This window comes from Mytilus californianus, unplaced genomic scaffold (assembly GCF_021869535.1).
Source record: "Mytilus californianus isolate M0D057914Y unplaced genomic scaffold, xbMytCali1.0.p SCAF_9, whole genome shotgun sequence".
In the NCBI taxonomy this organism is placed as follows: Eukaryota; Metazoa; Mollusca; class Bivalvia; order Mytilida; family Mytilidae; genus Mytilus; species Mytilus californianus.
Genome location: NW_026262745.1, coordinates 84,794,776 through 84,810,731, shown reverse-complemented (window position 1 = coordinate 84,810,731; position 15,956 = coordinate 84,794,776). Strand labels below are relative to the sequence as shown.

At 33.5% G+C, this 15,956-nt stretch overlaps 1 protein-coding gene across 1 annotated transcript in view; it reads right to left on the bottom strand.

The window, feature by feature from the left end:
- The window catches only part of LOC127714339 (uncharacterized), a 50,121-nt gene extending 43,131 nt beyond the window's left edge, over positions 1–6,990 (bottom strand). Inside the window, exon 1 of the mRNA XM_052220398.1 lies at positions 5,291–6,990. Within this exon, the coding sequence (XP_052076358.1) occupies positions 5,291–6,812 (1,522 nt within the window). The 5' untranslated portion in view covers positions 6,813–6,990. The remainder of the gene's footprint in view (positions 1–5,290) is intronic.
- Between the last annotated feature and the right edge of the window lie 8,966 nt (positions 6,991–15,956).

Here is a 15,956-nt window from a genome sequence, read left to right as displayed (position 1 = left end):
GTTTGAATGTCCCTCTGGTATCTTTCGCCTCTATTTTATGGAGGTTTGTTCCTAATAATAACGATTTTAAGTAAGCTTCTCATGTTTAAAGCAATATGTTTTACAACAGATAATCTCTGTATTCAAAACATTCTGCATACTGTATACGGATAACAACAAAATATTCTAGCCGTAACATTTATTTATAAATTATAATATAATAAAATATATGTGATATTATTATTGATAGGCAATATATCAATATTTGTTTTAAGTTAACTGTCTGAACACTGTCTAAATATTCACGACTTGGGATGACATTTTTTTGTACATACACTTATTTGATTTGCCGTCAATTTGAACTTAATGATATAATGGGAAAATCTTCTCAATTCATAGGCAACAATATCTAATTTCAACATGATTAGATTATGGGGAAATTTCCCCAATTGATAGTCAACAATATCTAATTTGAACATGATGAGATTATGGGGATATTTCCCCAATTGATAGTCAACAATATCTAATTTGAACATGATGAGATTATGGGGAAATTTCCCCAATTGATAGTCAACAGTATCTAGTTTGAACATGATAAGATTGTGGGGAAATTTCCCCAATTGATGGTCAACAATATTTTAAAGCTTTTGTTTTCCAATTAATTATCTTATCGTGGGGATATTTCCCCATTCTAATGTTATTGGTTTTATATGTGTATGTGGGGATATTTCCCCACTGGTACTTTTTTTAATTCAAGGAGACCAATTTTTTTCATTGAGTGGGGAGATTTCCCCAAATATGATAAAATCATGTTAGCATTGCCATCATCTAATAGATTTGTTGACAAATATTGTTATTTTAATTCACATGGTCAACCGAGTTTGAAACCACCAAAAAAAGAGAATAAAATAGAAATTCTCTTTTTCAAATAGAACGTGTTATTTGTTTTTGGATTTTCACTGTCAATGTCATTGGTGTAGAATGTTGGGATACCCAGAGATAACCACTGGTCTTATGCCGTAGACTGAAGAAATCATTTCTAGTATAATACAAACTAAGTTATTCATATATTAAAAACCTCTATAGCTATCAATGGCGGATCCAGAAATTTTCATAAAGTCGGGGGGCGCTTAGTCATGCTTCAGTGATTCCCTAAATAATCAACCAAATTTTTCCCACAAAACGGGGAGGGGGGGTGGGCACCCTGCCTCCCCTAAATCCGCCTCTGGCTATGGTGAGTTTTCATTTAGAACATCCTGTGTGATTTTTACTCTCAACAATTAAGCCGTCTGACCAAAATAATGGTACGCGTGGTATCATTAAGTTTAGTCAGGCTAATCATTTTGAAAACATGTTAATGTAATTAGTTAGAATAGGAAACCACATAGCTTGCAAGAACACGCACTAAGGAAACTACAGAGGTCTCAGGGGGGAGGGGGTCCAGTTAAGAAACCACGTAACTTGCAAGTAAGACGCTATAGAGCTCACATCAAGGAAACAACTGAGCTTGCAGTTCAGAAACCACAAAACTCGCAGTAAAAAACACAAAGATAGAAATAATGAAAGCACAAACTCCTAAGACATTGACGATTTTACGATAATTGTTTTCACCAACTGGTTTATCAACGTCTTACAACTAATAGAGAACAACTGTAGTTAAAACTTCATATATCCAGTTTCTTGACATTTACATTACATCAATTATTACATTTTGTGATACTTATAAAAAAAATTTAACTAGAAGGTTTAGTGTTCCATTACAATAGTTTTGTTTACACTATACAGATGACATGTCAACAAAGGTCTAATCCGGAAGTGACAGTTTTTAAACAGTTGGTTTACAGTACGTTCTAAATACATTGAATCACATCTGTGATGTAAATCTACGCTTTTCAGTACTGTTAGGAAACTCCCCTACCAAATAAAACATCTCAATATTTAGCATGTTCTCTAAAAGAACACGACTTTGATAAATGATGTTGCATGATCTCTTTATTTTATTGAGGTACAGAAATGTGGTGTGTTGTATTTACCTTTGTTGGTGTTCAATACAATTTCATTTCATTTTGGTATGCTGAGGTAATTTTTTGTCTTCAAGTTTGTGTAAGAGGGTCTGAATTGGGGGTCCTTTATTTTGTACTCCTTAATCATTTATGCAATTTTTCTCTATTCTTTATATTCTGTACCCTTTATTCTCTATTGTTTATATTTTAGCACCCTATTATTCGGTATTCATATTTGTGGCTGTTTTTCTCTATTCCTTATGTTTTCAGTCATTTATTCTACACTTTTTGCTCAATATTCTCTATTCTGCAAACCCCCTTTCGACCCTCATGTAGGCATATATTGATTTTAATGTTCACTAAGAATATGGACTAGAAACGTATAACAAGAGTCAAATAAGAGGTCTAGTTTCTTTAACGATGGCTACTATTCGTTTATACTGACTTTTGTAGTTGATTATAATACTTTCAGTCCTACCTTTCAAACTCATTATAAACCTATGTAGATGTACTGCACTTTTGTACTATGTGAACCTCAGAATGAACACACGATGTACAAGTACATGCATATATATAGGAAAGGCATTACTTTGACCACCGAAAGCTATATTTTAATGTAGCCTAGGTGGTCGAGTGGTCTAGGGCGCTGGACACGGTGCAGGCGGTATTGCCACGATGTCACAGAAGCAAGGAATCCCGCTGAGGGAACAACAAAAATTTGATAACGCAATTTTGAAGATCTCACATTGTTGGGCTAAATTTGAGACGAATTATATATATATATACATATGTTATGGATAGAATTTGGAAGGGTTGTAGTTTCATAAACTTCTTTTATGATTTATCATCCTGACTCTGAACACTAGCATCAGTCCTTCCGGATTTCAAACCTGTTAGCTAATTGCTTTGTTTGACTGTATAAGACGGTAGTCCTTTTAATATAAGCCTTCGTAGGTTCAGCATTTATGGTAAACAACAATATCCGATAAAAACGTTGAAAGCAAACGATATGGACCGACGAAGGCTTATATTATAGAAATATATAAGACGGGACTTTTCCTTCAACATAATTTTTTTTCAAGTGGATATATTTTCCGGTACCGACGAACCCTAGAATGTATTGTACCCCCTTTCCCCCTACCCTAATATAGAGAAATTAAACAAAAATCAAATCTCAGCACCCGTGTAAATACGGAAAATTTTATTGTGAGTGAAGGATAGCTTTGTTATAGTTATCATTATTATTATAATATTTTTTTTTTTATTATTTTATTTTTTTTTAAATTATGACAGGAGAATGGGATTCGATAGATTAATTTTGACATCACATGTAGGCCCACGATATACAACCTTACCAATAGTTGTCCTATCTCTCAGGCCAATGCCGTTTGTTGTTTATTTGTTTTTTTAATTGGGGGAGGGGAGATCGATGGATGGCAGAATTTTTTCTGAACTACGGACAAATAAAAGCTTGGAATAGAGCATATAAACTTGTCTACTTGGCTGTGGACTATATGTCTTTTGATTTTGTTCTATGTTGTTTGATTGCTGTCTCATACCTTTACCCTAAATCTTCTTATTTTCAAAGTCATGTAACAGTGTCACTTTCAACAGATAATATCATGGTTTTGTAATTTCTCCTATTTCAAATAAACATATCTTTTGCATCTCATATTTCATTATTTAAAATACTGCACGGCGCTTCAACAATACCATTGTTCTTTTAGTGGTAAGGTTCTATATGATTGTGAATACAATCATAAATATCTTAAATAAAGTAAATCAGTTCATTATGAAAAATATATTTTGTTACACTTCTTTAGAAAATATTAAATTTTTTTGGTTGTGGTGATTGTTAAAGCAAATATGTAACGGTTCTATTGAAAAATTTAATTGGGGTCGTTTAAATTTTAACAAAGAAAACTTATTTTTAACTTTTTATTAATTATGGTAAGATTTTCATGGTAAGTACATAAATGTTGACAGTAATTATGGGCGATTATGTCAACAATGTATATAAATATGAAAATAGAAGAAAATATTTACAGTTAGTTTTATAAGCTAATAAATCGCCAGTAAATTCCGTCTAAGCTCGTTAGAATATTTACATTGAGCTTATCTAAGTTTATATTGTAAAGTTTGTCTTCTTCGTCCTGTGTCTTTATTATTTACATTTTATATTTTGAAAAGACTTAGGAATATCTATTGAACATATATTAAGAAGTAGTGAGATATGTAAGACGATTATTATTATATGACACGAAAATGAGAAACATGCGTACAACATGATCGAGTATATTAATTTAATAAGGTGACAACATCAATGTTCGACAATATGCATATATTCTAATAATTGTTCGAATATAAAATAAGGAGATTTGGTATGATTGCCAATGAGACAACTATCCATCAGAAACCAGATGAAGTAAATGTGGGCAACTATAAGTCACCGTACGGCCGTCAACAATGAACAAAATCCATACCGAATAGCAAGCTACAAAAGACCCCGACATAACGAAATGTAAAACAATTTAAATGAGAAAACCAACACCATGATATATGTACAAAACAACAAACGAAAAAACAAATATGATATACAGCAAAAAACGACAAACACTGAAATAGAGGCTTCTGACTCAGGAAAGGCACATACAGAATGTGGCAAGGTTAAACAAGTGTGTGGTCACTCAATCCTTCCCCTTACCTAGGACAGTGGTCAGTGTAACAGCACAACAATAGCACAAACTATAAAAATCAGATGAAAAGAGCTGGACTCATCGGATCGATAAAAAAACCTAGTAAAACCCTAAAGACACAAAGTAACGGTCTGAGAATACTTGCAGTTTCTTAAAGCTAGCTCGTAGCCAACAACAACTTATAAAAAAATCATGCATCCAAGACAAAGTATCAATCAGTACACATCCAATGGATTAAGTATATGACGTAACAAATGCTCACGGTGGTCGAGTGGTTTAAGTAGTTTGTCTACTTTATGGCTATCACTAGCCTGTCAACACTGAGATTATTAATTCAAACCACGCACATGGCAGGTACATTCGCCTCCGACCTGAATTGACTTGGATTGACAGTGTTTTGTTGTTTCTTTGTTTCTTTGGGGGAGAGAATGATGAAGGTGTGTGTTTGAACTTTTGTATGGGTTTTTGTTATTTATTTGCCTTCACGTTCTTTCAATGGGTTGCTGTCTCGTATATATTTACCAGTTATAATTTCACGCGAATTCAGTGTGTACCATTCTGTTATACTGATCCATAAACAACGACACAATAAAAGATATTTTTGCCACTAACCTGTTATATATTTTCGTACTTTCCACGAAACAGCATCTTGTCTGTCACTTTGGGCAATCAGAAGTTTCTTTTTGATATAGCGTTCGCGGACATGGACTGGAAATTCGTGCACTGACTGTTTTTCTACTTTGACATTCTGTTTCTTTGGAACACGATCTTGCATTGAAAATTCACTTATAACAAATCCAGTTGCTGTAGTGTACTGAAGTTCTTTTTTCACACTTGTTTCTTTTGGTTTTTTCCGAAGTAATTTTGACCCTCTCATGCTGTGTCGTGGAGAGGTTCTCGAACTTCCACCAGAAGAATCGGGAGAAACGCTTGACCTAATATCGTAACTCGAGACCCTCCCTACAAATGCCGGAGGTTCTTCCGTTTCGAAGAAATGCTGTGATAGAGGTATTTGGGGATTTTTACCAACGATTGACAAGTTATCCTTTGGTCGACAAGCTTCTTTTCGGACAAGTGGAATACTGACCGAGGAGTTCCGAGGAGAAACTACCATGGTTGGGTTGGTCGTTTTCTCGTCAGGTAATTTTGATGTTGGAACACCATAACTAGGTCGATAGCTTACCATATTTCCTTTCTCTACGTAATAAGATACCGGAGGTCCGTTAAGTCCTTGAAGAGTGAACTTTATAGGAGGTAAATCCGTTAACCTTGAACGTGCAGATGATGGATGATTTGTTCTATTTGGAGTGATTTCCTCTTCCTTATCGCACTGAGTTGCACTATCTGATTTTACACTGCGCCTGTCTGAGCTGGCACTCTTGGTAAAACGTCTTACAGATCTTTGTGTGTACAGACTAGCGTCAGTATTCACGTCCGGTATCGTTACAACTATTGAACGTTTATGCGCACCGTAAACAGGCTTCTTCTGTTTAGTATCTGATGGAATGATGTTATCTGCAGACGACGTGGAAACTGGACTTTTCCTTTCTGAAGCCATCGACAAATTAGGTTTTCTTGTAGTCCTGACCAATGGCGGTAAAATATCTGTCTTATTGTTGTCGTTATGAATAAGTCTTTTGTCCAAATAACTAACATTATTATTTTCTTTCGATTGCGTGCTAGTTGTGTTTTTGTTATTTATTAATTTATTTTCTTTGTCAGAGTTGAAACTGTTTTCTTCATTTAAATTTCGCTCGTAATTAAATAAGTCTCCCCTACCTTTCATTTTTTGAAGAACCTCTTTTAAAACTTGTTTTTGTTGTGTCATCTCCCGACGTCGTCGAATATTTTCCGACGCTTCTTTACGGCTTATCCTCATTTTATCCAATTGTAATTGTCGTAAATTTTTATTAACTACTTCTTGGGCCTTCTGTATTCCTTTTATTTGTATGAAATCTTCATTTTCCCACATGTCCTTGACCTTTTTCTTTTTCCTGTGTTTTCTTTCAGTCACATTTTTCGATTTCTGTTTATCTCCAATAATAATTATTAATTGGTCATCGTCATCTTCGGTTTTAGAATTTCCCAAGTCTAAGCTGTGGATTATTGATTCATTTGGTGGCATTTTGCTCATTCTTTTTATCTTATTCAAATTAATATTCCAGATATAAATCTCGACATATTACAAATCACATATTAATTAAAAGATAACTTAAGAATCTTGAAATCGATAACGGAAAGATCAATTTCTATTTTGAATAAGCGTATTCATAGAGTTAATAATAAGATAACTGCGAAACACAAACTTGACAACATTTAATAATCTTTAACTATAAAAGAAAATATATACCACCTGTCGTCTTCGGAAGAGTGATTCTTTTTAATTAAAGCATTTAGACTTTTAGCTATATAAACAATAGTACCAAGTGTAGGGACCAGCCATTAAATTCGTTGGTGTTATATTTCATTACTATACAATTCAAAAGGTTAAGTGGATATCTTTTACCTTTTATGGAAGTTAAATATCGTCACTTTGTCAGATAAACATCCAGATTATCAATTTAAGTTAAAATGTTATTTTAATTTATTAGATATAAAATAATTAGGATAAATATGAAGCATAAACATCACCATGATCACATTTGTTATACACTGTAAAAGGACCACTTTTTTTTATCAAACAATAACATCGGGCACATAAAGTGAGATTATCAAATTTATTTCTATATCGTTGTTTTAGTCTAGAGAATAGTAAAGCAACCGGGCCATTAGTGTTTAGGGAACAATACAAATTGCAATTACTGGGCTATGGTTCATACAAGTTTTATAAAAGGATTTCAAATGAACCAGTTTTTAAGAACATGCTTTGAATTCCTTTCCCTATTCCAATTTTCCCCCTTCTTATGGAATTATCCTTTTCAATTTGTTTCTTATGCTCGTGTTAGCAGTTACACCTCAGCCACTCATTCAACACAAAAATCTTCCGAGAAAAAATATTCGTAAGTCATTTCAGCATAACTTGAGATCAGTTTAGTATGTATTGTGATTCTTATAGGTCAGTGCGATTTTATATGAGACTAGCTCTTTGCGCATGGCAATGCTATCATTAGCAATGGTTTTCATTGGTACGGTATCGTTTATTTAAAAAAAAATACCTGTTGCTGTTGTTGTTGTTTATATCATATTGGTATTGTAGAGATCATGTAGTGCATTTTTTTTTATCTGATTTGTGTTGCATCTTTTTTGTATACAAATTATCTTTTATAAGATCTTTGATAATCCTTATATCTTTATTCAAACTTATAGGCGTAAAGAAGATTTTTTGAATCTTCACTTTTACGACTTTGGCGAAGACCGTATGTTGACCTCTAGAATTGTCTGGATGTCCTTCAATCTTTTATGACTTTGCTTAGATATTATGTTGTGGAAACCGCATTTGAAAAATTCTCCATGAACGATTACGCATGAACTTGAGTGCTTTAAACTCCCAATTATTTTATGTTACTAAGAAGAATCACTAAATTTTCGTTGTGGATCTATAATGACAAGCTCTCTTTTTTTTAACGCGCCCTTTTTACTATACTTACATACAATTTGCAAGTGCTAATAAATTCTCTTGTTTATTGTACGCAGCCTATTGATGCCAATATTTTTCTTTTTGATTCAGATTATTTAGTACTCGTTTCGTATTGGTATAGAAATATATGTTGAAAACTAAAAGGTTCACACAATAATATGAAAACTTCATTTATATGCTTTTCTTGCATTTCTAGTCTTTTAATTATTACATTCTCTTTAGATTTTGTTCCCCCTTTTCTTTGTAAAAACGACAACATAATTAATCTTATCTTATATTTACTATTATTACTATAGTCCAATTGACAGATCATGCTCCAAGTATCTTTAATGTTGGATGTCTTTTTTTTTTAAGACAGTTTGGGTATGCAAAATCAAAGTTTTTTTTTTCATCAAATGGGGGATCAGAATAATTTTTAGGGGAAAGCCATACCCCCCCCCCTTTTGAATTAAATGGTCGTTCCCTAAGTTGAAAAAAAAACAGACAAGCCATGACAAAAAAAGTAAAATGATGAAACGACAAACAAGTCCACAAAACAGTTTTTAGTAAACTAAAGGCTGACCAGTTACAAAAAATCCACCAAAAACCCGGGAGTTATCTCAGGTGCACCGAAAGGGTTATCAAACCATGCTCTACATGTGAGACCCGTCGTGTTACTTGTATAAAAAAAAAACGTTGAGAAATTATTTCAAGAGACTAGACATCACACAAAAGCGGATGTGTAAGTGTCTCTTATCTAACCTTAAGCCGGACATCACCACATTTATTAACTATTGTCTAATCCTAGAAAAATGGTCACAATCATCAGTATGTAGTTTTTAAAATGTGTCCAACATGCAGCACGACTTAAAATAAAACATAGGAGTAATATGCAATCTTTGTCTATAATCTTGAAAACGTGCATAGAAAGAGAAAATCTGACAAGGACAGCTTTTCGTTCCGCGAATAAAAGCTTTAAACATAGCTAGTCATGTGATCTTTCTCAGGTATATTTAAATAATGTAAACTGGACAATTAAATGTTATGTTGGCGTAGTCGAGTGGTTACTTCGTAATTGTAATGGCACAAACTGGAAAAATTGAAACTTCGCGGGTTCGATTCCCACAGAAACCACTGACGCTGTCCATCATTTTTGTTCCTCTTATTGTACAGTTTTGATATGTGCGCTGTGATCACTGTGAATCGTGTTTTAAATTACATTGTTAGGATCATAATTTTTTGTTATTAGCAAAGAAGTATTACATATATATATAATTATGTATTTATTGAATATAAATCATTATGTTCATCTAATACTAAGTATTACAGTCGCAGTGTTCTGAACTTCACAAAGTTCATTGTTACATTTGTACTACTTAAAAAAAACAATTAGCAAACGGGAATTTGTGGTTTTTGTAGATAGCAAAATACGATATAAGCCTCTGTCTGGATTTTTTTTTCATGAAGCTTTCGGGGCATGTCCTCTTTTTTCCTTACCTATTGTGTTTGTTAATATTCTCCAGTAGTATTATGTGTATGAAATGATTTAATTAATACTGAAATATAAGCCTAATATGCCCTCTCAATAATCTGTGTGTTGTCTTCAAAAAATGAAAACAATACGTTATATAATTTCATGCGTCTGAAGCGGTTTTCTGGACTAACATTCATCCGGAACGCGCAAAGCCAAATATTTGAAAGATAAGAATTTATAAGAACCAATTTGAAACAATTGAAGAGCTATATGACCAAAAAGAACCTAAAAAAATGCTTAAGCCATTTAAGGCCAACTCTGCCTGAGGGAGTTGAAACCTTATTTTCTTTATAATTTCAAAATTTATTAACGGACAATTTTAGAAAGGATTGTTATAAATCCTGTCAGTACCGAAGAACTGACTACTGAACTGATGAAACACTCGGGGATTGACAGTCCACCAGCAGAGGTATGTAGAAAAAGAAAACAACACGTTATATGATTTCATGCGTCCGAAGCCAGGGGCGGATCCAGGATTTTGGAAAGGGGGGCGATGTTTTTTAGTTCGCCGAGCGGAGCGAAGCGCAAAATTTTTGGGACCTTTTTGGGGATAAAAACATGAAATAAGTGTAATATGCACTTTTTTTAACGGTTCCTGGCGTGGGGCATGTATATTTTGAAGTTTCTGTAAAGTGTAAGGGTTGGACATTTTTGATGCTGTATTCTCTCTATTAATTGTCTATCATTAAATGATAGTATGGATCCAAAGCTATGTACTGATAAATTTGATGTGGGACTTGTCAGTAAAAAAATAGACATGGAAAATTCTCGCCGTTTTGTTGTAAGTTAACTTATCATAACCTCTCAGATTTCTTGTTGTAAACAAGATATACGCCGGGATATTCAATGAAATTTACAATACGACCGACACCAGTTAAAAAAAACAAACAAGCAATTTTTATCCAAATATTTGGTTGATATGTTTCACCCAACAAAATTAAGGGAAGTGAGGGATTCAAAATCAACCAAAAGCTACGAATGAGTCTGAAATGACAGCGAAATAATGAATGACGGTCGACAAATGGAGACATAAAGGCCACACCCAGCAGGCAGGTTGCAGTCTGGTCTTGAAAAAAGTATATCAGTTCGGCGAAACAGGCATTCCGGTCAGACATGTAAGCCCCTGCCACAAAAAAAAATATGCCCGTTTTTATTGATCATGTTCAGTTAATGCTAAATAATTCTGTTGGAAATTTTCGTTTCTAATAGCAAAAACAGTGGACAAGATTATTGTTTTCAATCCAGATACAGCCAGAATTTTTGTTTAAGGCAAAAATCAGAGTCAAATTTTTCTCTCAAATATCTCAGACTGTTTCCTCAAATCAAATGGTTCGTACCTTAGACATTTAAATATATCTAGAGCTTATACTGACTGGGGATCATTATTCAGCTATGTTATTTTAAAATAGGCTTGGGCGTTTGGGGTTAAACATGTTTTCGTAGGTAAATAATAGTGCCGTGGAACTTTATTTCATGAGAGTGTAATAGTCTATAGAGTATTATACTTTCTGTTTGGTGGAATAGTGGAATAGAAGTCAATACGTTCTTGCTCAATCCTGTGTCCCCCTCTGGATCCGCCACTGGAAGCGCTTCTCTCAGTGGATTTACCTTCATCAGGAACGCTCAAAGAGTTTTAATAAATACAAGAAACTGAAAGGAGATAAGATTAATCAACAAAAGAAAATTTGTACAATCATGTATAATTTTAAATGAACATATTACAAATAAACTGTTAAAATTCGGTATTTCCTTAAAGTTATTAGTTTGAACTTAATACATCTTTTTTCACAAATATATCCACTTTGATAATTCTAACATTGTAAATTTTACGAAAAAATCAAAATGTAATAAGGTACTGTTGTCAACGTATAGTTGATCCGCCTAACAGACGTTCCAGCTGGAACCTTTGTTATAAACAATGCTATAATATCTGTTCCAGCTGGAATAAATAGTCTATACTCTTTATTCCGTTAGGAACAAATGTCAACGTATATTTGTTCCGCCTAACAGAAGTTCCCCTGGAACCTTTGTTATAAACAATGCTATAATATCTGTTCCAGCTGGAACAAACAGTCTATACCCTTTATTCCGTTAGGAACAAATGTCAACGTATATTTGTTCCGCCTAACAGAAGTTCCACTGGAACCTTTGTTATAAACAATGTTATAATATATGTTCCAGCTGGAACACATATTCTATACCTTTTATTCCCTTAGAAACAAATACAGTAATATTTGTTCGAGTTTAAATAATATTACAGATTATTTCTTTTACTCGGAACTTTTATTATAATGGACCTTCTATTTCATGACATTTTTATGGGGATAACGATGTATAAGTTCATTAAATTTCATATTTTCTTAAATCTCTCTCGCCAATCCTCTATTGTGTGTTGCCTGCTCACTTGACATAACGTAATAACGGATTTAATAAGAGAAATACGACGGGTGTCACTTGTTGAGCAGTATCTGCTTACCCTTCCTGAAAACCAGTGAGATCCCCCCTCCCCCGGTTTTTGGTGCGTTTTGTGTTGCTCAATCTTTAGTTTTCTATGTCGTGTTTTGAAAACAGTTGTTTGCCTTTTGGTCGTTTTTTTTTTTTGGTGCCGTGGCATGGTCAGTTCGTTTTCGACTTATGAGTTTGATCATCCTTTAGCTAGTACTGTTCTGACGAATTTTTCCCTTTTAAAACACGAACAAAATTATTAGATTAATTCTATGCTAGACAATCTTTTTGTAGAAATCATTATGCGACCTCAACGACCAAAAGTTACATGTCACCGTGTTAACTTTGGCGTTTGTTAAAAAAACATATTCTAATATGACGTTCTTTTTTAAAATATTCCTATTAGAATCGAATAATTCTATCATGCCATGCTCTGTGCTCATTTTAACATGGGTAGGCATTATATTTGTCAACATTTAATACCTCGCTAACGCTTACCCATGTTGAAATGAGCATAGAGCATGTCCTGAAAGAATTATTTCGATTCTAATAAGAATATTTCCTTCGAGTAGCAAAACTGACAATTCTAGTCAATTAAGATTGGAGTCGAGCGGACCTGACACGTGCGGGATTGATTCGAATTCACAACCTTAGTGTTGACACGCTACTAGTGACACAGTAGTTCTGACTACGTAAACCACTCAGCCAATGAGGCCTCATACGACACAAAAACAATACACAAGACATCAATTTACATTCAGTTTTTAGAAATAATAATTGATTTCACTTTGTCGAGCATGAATATTTTAATCATTATGAGGTAAACAATTCAAGGTTTGTATAAATAAAGTTTGAACAAATTCTACTTTGATATTTAATTTTAATAAACATCGATATCGATATATTTCTCAAATAAGGCAAAATTAATTAGAAAAAACATAAGTTTTATAAATCCTTCATTTTAACAAGCCGATTCAACAAAGTCAGACAAATATTAAGATTGGAGTGATATTGTATTTATTTTTACTTTACTTTATTTTTTCAGTGTGCATGCACGATATCACATAAAATGTATCAATGGTATTTCATTCCGTCTATCAATTTTCACAATCTTTTCTTGCACTTCTTCGGATTTTCTTTCAATATTTTCATTATCTTGTTTCATCAATAATTTCATCATTCTTATAACATCCAAATGTTTGTCTTTCTCTTTCTTTTTTGAATCATCAGGTTGTTCCTTTTCCGTTATAACAATGTCGTCTTTATGTTTTTCTTGTTGAATTTTTTGTTTGTCCGATTGGAGCCGAAAATAGTTTTGCTTAAAACATTCCTGTGTCTTTTTTATATCCCTGACATTCATATTCCTTTCTTTTCGCCACAACACAACCTGTCTTTCACAGCATTCCTTGTGGAATCTATTGCGATGTTTCATTGTCGGGGTAATGTCTGTCTTTCTTAAATCTTTAAACTTAATAAGATAATCTCCATTTAATTGAGATATTCGCTTCCGAGATCTAACATTTAGGATCGAATCGCCTGCTGCTCCCGTTTGCTCCATTGTTTGAATTCTAGCTGGTCTCGAAATCGTAAAGCAAATGATAATGTTGCAGAGATATATAATAAAAGTTCCTTGGATTGTAAATAATTACTGATATATTTTACAATGTTCAGTTTTCGCTTTGATGCGTCTAATAAGTTGTCAGATAGAAAAAAAAAACAATGGCAATTCTACTTTGTGATTCAAGAATGTGTTTCTTTATTAACTCTACCGTACCCATGTAGGATCACAATTATAAACAAAATTTACAGTAATTTCTGAATAGAGTCAGAATAAAGGTCTTCACTAATCACACTTGATAATAATGTTTAAATGTATATCTAATCATATAGGAGATAGTAGAAAAAAGCTTTCGTCATAATGAATAGTAATGATCTGTATAAAAAAAAAACAATAGATAGCTAGGTGGGAGTTAGAAAAGTATAATTGGTAGTGAAAAGCATACATGTCATTTAAATACAATATTTTGAGTTTTATTAACTTTTAACTTTAACATTGTTTTATTATACAATGCAAAGAGATTTTCTATAGACATTATAAAAATTATATTATGTACGCGTGTATATATAATTTATTTAGTTGCCAATTACCTGATATATGTATTTATTTATAAAAAAGAAGATGTGGTATGATTGCCAATGAGACAACTCCCCACAAGAGACCAAATGACACAAAAATTAACAACTATAGGTCACCGTACGGCCTTCAACAATGCGCAAAGCCCATACTGCACAGTCAGCTATAAAAGGCCCCAAAATAACAATGTAAAACAATTCAAACGAGAAAGCTAACGGCCTAATTTATGTACAAAAAATGAACGAAAAACAAATATGTAACACATAAACAAACGACAACCACTGAATTACAGGCTCCTGACTTTAGACAGGCACACACATACAGAATGTGGCTGGGTTAAACATGTTACCGGGATCCCAACCCTCCCCCCAACCTGGGACAGTGGTGTAACAGTACAACATAAAAACGAACCATAAAAATCAGTTGTAAGAGGCTAAACTCATCAGATGGATAAAAATACAAATACTACAAATACAAGTGGACGTGGCCTGCATTAGATATATATTGCAAAGCATTGGTTTCGATGAGAAATTTTACTATTTTGTATAAGATACTGTGATTCACAGAGTCATGAACGTTTATGACTAATAACTATGGACTCAATTGTGGTTATTAATGTTTTCACTGTTTTATGTTTAATTGCAGATGACCGTGGTCATTGTTCAACACTAAAGACTTGTGTCAATAAATAGATATTGTTCTAATTTAGATTAGTTCAAATGATCTTTGTGTGGTCATGGTTTTGAATTAAACTGCAAAAACGTCTCTTCTAGGAGTGGCAATATCAAACCATCGGTTAAAAAAAGCAAAACGTGACAAAAAAATGCAGAGAACTCACATCAACTGGTTACTAACTTCTCAACACGAATGTGTATCAATATGTCAACAATAGACACCAAAGAAGCACTGAACTAATGATGGCCAAACTGGTAGGCTAATCGGAGTTAATATTAAGGTATTGCAGTTGTAAGCGTTAAGTCTATTCTTTTCGAGGCATCTACTCGGCTGCTATACAGTGTTGTAGTTTCTAATGTCGTAGAAGACTCCCAAAGTTGACTATTACAATTTTCGCATTGGATACGACGTTAAACTCTGTATAAGCTGGTAGTTATATATCTATACACTCCATAGAAAGTTTTATTTATTAGCCTTGAAAAAGAGAGGCGAAAGACACCAACGGGACATTTAAACTCATAACTTAAAAATAAACTGACAACGCCAAGGCACGAACGAAAAACACAAAACAGACATACAACAGTGTTTAAAACATAACGTAGAAAACTTAAGACTGAGCCACACAAACACCATCAACAACCGGAGGTTAACACAGGTGCTCCGGAAGGGAATGCATATCCTGCTCCACGTGTGACACCCGTCTTTGTGTTCATGTAAGATCAAACATGGTGATAGTTATAATGTGGTAGGTTTTATTTGGAGAAAAAAGACCGGGTGGTGGTTACGAATGAAACATATCCGACGTCATCTGTGAAACAGATTTTCAATAACAGTCAACTAACTCGTGGTGGCGTCCGTAGAATTTTCGAATGGATGGTTTCAACTTTGGTACTCTAAGATTTTAATAGCTTCATTGTAAGCAGCAACCCTATAT